This window comes from Haplochromis burtoni, unplaced genomic scaffold (genome assembly GCF_018398535.1).
Source record: "Haplochromis burtoni strain Fernald_Lab_line unplaced genomic scaffold, NCSU_Asbu1 Contig_225, whole genome shotgun sequence".
In the NCBI taxonomy this organism is placed as follows: Eukaryota; Metazoa; Chordata; class Actinopteri; order Cichliformes; family Cichlidae; genus Haplochromis; species Haplochromis burtoni.
Genome location: NW_024582586.1, coordinates 287,859 through 295,584, shown reverse-complemented (window position 1 = coordinate 295,584; position 7,726 = coordinate 287,859). Strand labels below are relative to the sequence as shown.

At 42.4% G+C, this 7,726-nt stretch overlaps 1 protein-coding gene across 2 annotated transcripts in view; it reads left to right on the top strand.

Moving 5' to 3' along the window:
- The window catches only part of tent4a (terminal nucleotidyltransferase 4A), a 26,713-nt gene extending 20,160 nt beyond the window's left edge, over window positions 1-6,553 (top strand). The window contains exons 10-13 of one of the 2 annotated variants that reach the window (XM_005937282.3): window positions 128-309; window positions 586-744; window positions 972-1,025; window positions 3,168-6,553. In XM_005937282.3, the coding sequence (XP_005937344.1) occupies window positions 128-309; window positions 586-744; window positions 972-1,025; window positions 3,168-3,314 (542 nt within the window). In that variant the 3' untranslated portion in view covers window positions 3,315-6,553. Of the gene's footprint in view, window positions 1-127; window positions 310-585; window positions 745-971; window positions 1,146-3,167 lie in introns of both variants that reach the window. The other variant, XM_014338417.2, reaches the window with a different exon arrangement.
- The last annotated feature ends 1,173 nt before the right edge of the window (window positions 6,554-7,726 follow it).

Genomic DNA, 7,726 nt, shown 5'->3' with positions numbered 1-7,726 from the left:
TGTACCTCTGGTGCAAATTACTGACCTCTGTCATCATTTTAGGTGGGGGAACTTGCACAATCGGTGGCTGACTAAATACTTTTTTGCCCCACTGTATATATTCTTACCACTAATCCTATTTCTTTAGTGTCGCCTCCCAAAAAGCCTGTGTCAGAGCAAGAGAACTGTGTGCTGGGAGGTGGTGTTGGGTCAGATGAGCAGCAAAGGGATTCGGTGTCACCCCACAGCGCGGACTCTCCCATGTCCATCTCCAGCCCCCAGCAGCACTCGTCCGCCTCATCAGTGTCCTCACTGTCTGGGTCTGATAATGTAAGAAACCCCATGCAGGACGAGTAACAATGCACCCCTGCTTGTATTTCTGATGTAGTTCTTGAAAAATACCAAACAGTTTCTTCTGATTATGCACTTGACATCCAGTATAAAAGGATAATGTTGCCACACACATGACATAACTACATGCCTCTTATCCTTCTCATGGTAGTACAGCTTAATTTACTGTCATTTTATTCTAGTATTCAGATGGAAATCTGTTGTTTTTTTTTTGTTTTGTTTTTTTAAACAATGTCCTCTGCTTTGATCCATCAGGACTCTGATTCAGCGTTGCCATGTCCCCTCCCTCCACCAACCCTGCCAGCTTACCCGCCTTTCCCACCACTCGGCCTAGCTTTAACTCCAGGCCTCAACATGAGCACCGGCAAACCTGGCATGGGAGGACACCATCTGCTCATGCCTCCAGGTTCCCAGGTAGGCACGCAGCCGTGGCTACAAGCAGCAGTGATTGCCTGAATTTTACATGTAAAATGGGATTATATGGTGGTTAAAATTTGGACTACAAATGAAGCATATTAAATCAGTAGGGTAGAGAACAAGACATAAAATGTGCAGGTTTTTGCAGATTTTTATTGCAGTATTTGATTAAAAAAAACTAAACTACTAGATTTCCAATTTAAATTCTGCCTCTCTTTCCCCAGGCTCGCGTCTCACTGCCCGGTGGTCTAGCAATGCACTCCATGCCTGGCAGACAGGTGTGTATAGACACCGGGCTCCCCCCCTTCTTCCACATGCACCCCCCAGCCCATGCTCATGCCCCTGCCCCTTCCAGCCCCCAGCCTCCGCCCAGTCCCCACTCCAGCCACACACATAAGGTAGGCGCTGGATGCCACAACCACACTCAAATGCACTACTGAGACAACCTTGTCTCCCACACTGGGTTTCCACTCTGTCATTTCATTTCTTGTCTCTCTTCAGCGTCTTCATCCTATTTTGTTATTTCTCATTTTATGCTCTCATTATTCTGTACAGGTTACATAAAAAATTCAATTGCTATTTGCGTTCCAATAACTAATGACATTGCTGCAGCTGTGATAGTGCTTAAAAACTGGTGATTTTCTTGTGCCCCGCCTTAATGCTAAACCAAGCTAGCTTTCACCCATATGCACCGCATTGGTCGCTGCTGTTTATTGTAATGATTGGTCAATGTGGCCGCTGCATTACCCAGAGGGAGCCACGCCTCCTAACGCATGCACCATGAAGAGGTTTGGTTTTGATACAAGTGCCAGACATCTATTTATGGAAATTAGTTTTCCATACCACATGCATAATATATCTAAAAGGGAATATGACAAAATCTGCAGCTGGCTTTTCGTATGTTTTGGTGACGTTTAAAAAGTGGTGAGTGCTTTAAAAAACCGACTGCGAAATGTAAAAACTGAAGAGTTTACTTCAGCATTGAAATGACTCATCTGTCCAATCCTGTGAGTCTTTATCGTTTGGAAACGTTCAATCAAACAAGAGCACAAATAATACTGTTCGCTTTTTTTTTGTTTGTTTTTTATTTTGTTTTGGGGGTTTTTTCCCCATATTTGTCACACTTAAATCTTTCAGATCATCAAAGACATTTTAATATTACACAAAGATAACTGGAGTATTAAGGGGGAAAAACCCATCCAAACCTACCTAACATTATGTGGAAAAATGAATTTAGTTTCACTAGCCACACTCAGGTCTGATTACTGCACGACCTGATGAATCAAGATATCACTTAAAACATATCCTGTGTAACAAAGTGAAGTAGGCTAAAAGATCTTAACAGGCAACATATCATCATGCCGTGACCTAAAGAAACTCAAAGGATGAAACGTGGAGTCGTTGCCGTCTATTAGTTTGGGAAAGGTCACAAAGACATTTCCAAAGCTTTGTGAATCCAGCCAATCAACTGTCCACAAATGAAGAGAACTTGAAACACTGATGAACTTTTCCAGAATTGGCTGGTCTGCCAAAAAATAGTCTAAGAGCCTCAAAAACTCATCTAGGAGGTCTCAAAAGAACCCAGAACAACAAATACAGAACTGCTGGCCTTACTTGCCTCAGTAAGAGTTCCTTAGGAAAAACAAACGCTGCCAACTAAAAAAACAAAAACGTTTGTCCCACATTTTTGAAAATATTCTGTGGACTGACGAGACAAAAGTTTAACTTTTTGTAAAGTTTGAGCCCATCAAACATCACCTGTGGAACTAACACAGAATGTTATAGAAAAGATCATCATTGCAACAATCAAAACATGATGGTGCTAATGGTGTGATGGTCTGCAGCTGCTTTACAGCTTCAGGACCTGGATGACTTGTTTTAACTGAGCACCATGAACTCTAGAAAATCCAGAAAAATGTCCAACCATCAGTTTGTCTTCTGAAGCTTAAACACACTGGGGTTATAACCAGATTTTTATTTTTTTTTTTATTTTTAAATGGTTTTGGAGTGGACTAGTCTAAGTCCAGACTTCAGTCTGATTGAGATGCTTTAGCGTGTCCTTAAACAGGCCAGTCATGGTGGAAATCCCTCCAATATGTCTGAATTTAATCCTGGAAAGAAGAGTGGGCCAAATATTATGTTTCTGTCTAATATAAAAATTTATTTGATCTGAATCATGAGCATGTGACAAATATGCAAAACAAAAGAAACCAAGAAGGGGGCAAAGACTTCTTCACAGCAGTGGCAGCTTGTATATCGGTTCCTGCCTTCTAGCTCCAGCGTGCATTTATTTCTGTGTTGTGGTTTTGCTCATGTTTAAACACAGAGCAACCACAAAGACAAGTCCGCACACAAATCTGTTGGGATCACAGCTTTGATCCTTTTCCCTCCGTCTTCTCCTCGTCTCCATCTCTCTTCAGAACGGAGCCAAGTTCAACGGGAAGGGCTTCCACAATCCGCCACTGGTCAACAACGCTGTTATGACTAACCGTGGATACGCGCAGCATCACCGCAACACTTGGCGACGCAGGAAGAGGGACAGCCTGCCGGTTAGCCTGAGCAGATAGAAACCTCTCCTCGCCGTTTCCTCCGTCTCCTCTCCGACTGCATGCCGTGGCTCTTCGTTCGTCTTGAAGGAGGATGGACAGGCAGACGAGAGGACCAGAGACCAGCAGTTTTTACTCCGAGGGCTCCTCAACATGGAACAGCAGCCCTCAGCTCTGCATCTTTCTCCTCTCTGTACCTTCCCTCCCCTTTTTCTTTTCTTTTTTTTGCATGACTTTAATTCCATTTTTTTTCAGTATTGTGTCTTCCTTCTCTGCATTCAGGTCTGTTTACTTTTTTTGGAACTTGGCATTGACAGTATTGCTAAGCTCACTTGACCTCATCTCGACCCTTGCAGCCAAGCTGCCCACGGTTTCCTTTTTACAGTTAATACACTTAAAAACAAACGTTTTTTTTCTCCATTTTGTGCAATAATGTTATTTTTCTTTTTGAAACTAAAGTAAGAGCTTATTTAATTTCGTGTGTGTGTATATGTAAAGGCATTTTTATACTGTTATTTTATTTTTGTAGAGTTTTAAATTTTGTTTACGAAACCTTTCCCCAGGCAGCATCTCTAAAGTGTGCGTGTGTGTGCGCATCTCTCCATCAGGTTGAGATGGACCCAGGTTGAAATGACCCCTCCCCCCTCTTCTTCTCTCCTCTTTAAATGTGGTCTGCTCAAGGGAAGCCGTATCAGAAAAGCATCATCTTGGCATTTCTGATCATTTCTCTTCACATGTTTTCTGAAAATGGGCGAGGTGGGCAACAAAAGGGGAAAAAAATTCCCTATGGAAGATTTGTTCCTCGCTCCAGTTTTTCTAAGGCATGCTGAGGGGAAGTTGAGGGAATGAAACTCTGCCCTGGGATATCCTTGAAGCACAGGGAGAGGCTCAAGTTTTGTGGCCACCTGAGGATTGTGTGACTGTGCGTATCTGTTTGCATCTCTTACGGGAATGTGTCGTTGTCTCATTTTGTCGTTTGGGGAGAGAAGGCTGGCCTGATAGCTTTGTCTTGGCCATATCTCTCTCCGCCCGGAGGATTTTCAGCCTGTTTTGTTTAGGCTTTGTGTTCATTTTTTCTTTTAAAGTTGTTGTTGTTGTTGTTAATATTTTTTGTAGGAGCATTGGGGGCCACGAAGGCAACAGCTTATCTGACTTGAATTAGAAGATCAAGAATGGCGGGCAGAAAGTCACTGAGCTGTGTCAGAGGGGGCGTGGCTGTGGAAAATCTGATCCCAGGGCTGAGGTCAGCTCTCGCCCGCAGCTGTAAATTAGCGCAGACCAACACTTGAGATGCTCAGCGATAAGGTTTCTCTCCTTTTTTTTTTGTGGTCCTGGACAAAGGAGGAGGGAGCGAGGGTGGGGGCGTAGGGGGTTTCTTCCTGAACCAAGGACCCTGAGTGAAGGGAATTATATTTTGATTCCATTAAGGAATCTTGTGTGTATTCGATTGCCAGGTACTTCCGCTAATTGTTTGCAATGCCTTTCTTTGTGTTTACTCGGGGTGTGTGTGTGTGTGTGTGTGTGTGTGTACCACGTTTTCCTGCGAGCACACCGCGCCACACAAATACACACGCTGTCGAAGCCTGTGACTCGCCCAGAAACACTACACATGCCGGTGTTATTACTATGCAAGTGGATTCTTCTAATTATTGTGTCAATTCTTGTATTTTATTTTTGGGGTTATTTTTTTTTCCCAATGAAAAAAAAAACAAAAAAAAAAGGAACCAAAAAAAAAAAAAAACACTCACTGCTTGTTGGACTAGAGTGATGTTACTGACTGTCAGACTTCTCAAGCCAACACATGTAAACTCTAGCCCCCATCCCCTGACCCCCACCCGTGCCACAACTCCCTTGTGTTTGTATGAAGGCCATGATGTGTTTAAGACCCAGTATTTCTGCATCTTGTCAGTCAAATGTAAGGAACAAGGGGGATGTTAATGTCAGTGGTCGGGTCTGAGTCTGTGTAGTGTGTGACATAGTGAAACGTGTGTGAGAAAGACTCGTGACTCGCCACCACAGTTGAATTTTTCTTTTTCTTTGGTAATCGTACGCCCGACCGTTCACGAACGAGCGCCACCCACAGAGCGACTTGCTCTCTGCAGGTGCTCTTCGCAAAGGGCCAAAGTGTCCGTCAACAATTCCTGACTTTTTCTTACTTGCACGCATTCACTGCTGTTGCACTGTTTTGGTTTGTTTTTTTTGGGGTTTTTTTTGTTTTGTTTTTTGTTGTTGAACCATGGCAGCTCGGATCTGTCGGTCAGAACTGCACAGCAGGTTTGCTGTTTTGGCCGATAGGTCACAGGGCAGAGCTGATTACGAGCTAATCATAACCTCCAGCTTACAAATTCCTTTCATACTTAATAAATTTGACCAGAAAAATCAAAATCATTGACCAATGGAAAGGGTGAGAAGTTCTTGATGTTTTCTGGCGTATACACTCTCACCCTATTATTCCCTATTACTTTTTTTTTTTTTTCATAGATAATTTTCCGTCTGTAGGGTAATAATCAGAATTGAACATTCAGCACTGACTTTCATGCAGTTGTAGGCCAATAGTAATTTGATAACAAGAGGAATGAAAGGGTAACTTCATTCCAACTGAGATTCTTACAGCCGCGTTTTGCTTCTAGAGCTCAGAACCAGCAATGATTTGAGACAAAAAAAAATTAAATTGGGGATCGAAAGCTGTTGGCTCGGTTAGAGTTGCCTGCAATCTTAACAGCAAAGACTGACATGCAGTATCCAAGGAAGTCTGTATGGAATAAAGAATTGTGGATCTCAGCAGTCCGGTGTAGCCAACTCACCCTGTCTACTTTCCTTTGTTCCTTTTTCCTCACCAGAGGGTCAAAACAATTAGGTCAAAGCTTCAGTTGCGCTCTTCCACATTTTCCTGACTTCTCCCGATGGTTTTAAAAGTGAGGCGGAAAAGGAAGCGAGGAGAGTTGGATACTTGACTTGGACCGCTGAGATTTTGGCATACACATGTACATCTAGATGCAATGTAATATTAACACCCCCCCTCTTCATTGCAATACAATGAGGGATTTTAAACTGGTGGCTGCTGTTCAGAGAAAGATGGCAGCCCCTCAGTGTCCTGGCTGATTCATGTGAGCAGTGACCCTCGAAATGGACACCAGTGGCCAGAGGGAACCACTGCCCAGCTTTTCTTTTTTCTTTTTTTTTCTCTTTTTGTTCTTTTTGACATTTTTATGTAAATATTTTTTTTCTATTTTATTTTTTAATAAACATTTTAAAACTGCCAGTCTGTGTGGGTTTGTCTATTTGATTTAAGTGTGAGTGACGGAGTCACACAAGCCTAGGAACCGGTTGGCAACCACCAGTTGCTAAGAAAACATGAATATTCCTCGATTTCTGCGAGTTTTCGAGTGGTTGCTGGGAGAAATTGGTTGAAAAGGTCACGCCTGGATTGAGTGGAAGATGTCTGCGAACACTAAATAATTGCAAAGTGGTAGTGAACCTGAAAAGTGCTACATACACAGTCTATAGTGACCATTTGCCTTCCAAGTAAAAGTTGCCCCTTTTGAAACTGGTTTCTGGTGTAAGGTATAATTTGATTTTGAAGTCAAAATAAAAGTTTCCTGTTTTGTACTTTAAGTTTCTCTCCCTCCTTGTTAGTGAGTATATGCAGACAGGTCATCAAGCGCCTCAATTTGCTATTGACCAAAGCAGTCACAAGGTTTTTGGTGTAGCATCCTCTTTGTAACAGATTTCAGTGACAGCCAGCAACCAGTCTCTAACTGGTGGAGAACGGGGATCTTTCCAGGACCTTCCCATGGTGTTCCTGACACATCTATAGACCTGTGCAACTGAGGCCTAAGGTGATGGTGTAAAGAGATTACTCCATGTTTCACAAGGTGGTAAGAGCTATCTACAAAGTACCCCTTTTGTAGCACCGTGGCAACCGTACAGTCTTTGGTTTGGGACTTGTGATTGACAATGACTTATTAGCCAATAAGCAAATGATTTCATAGCACAGAATATGAAACATGGTATGACCTACATTTACTAAACAGACTTTATTTTCATTCAATATTCCTTCAAACGAATGACTGAGCCTCTAAACTCAGCAGAATAATGTTTACAGAGATAAAGTTGGAAAGCCAATTTCCCATAAACTTGTACAGGACTGGAGGTTTTTTAGCAACCATAGATCTCCATCTGGCGCCCTTTAGGGAGAATGCAGGTTTAACACATTTCTAGATTAATTTCTCTAACCCAGAATGTACAGTTGAGGCCAAAAGTTGATATACACCCCACATGGGCATCAGAGTGAAAGTAATTTAGAGCTTTTAACAATTTCCGTGATCAGTTCTTTTTCCAGAGTGGAACAATTGTACAGCATACATCTTTGCTCATTTTAAAAATGAAGACTTGGGTCCACAAATTTGACTTTATTTTGATTTTCTCTAATC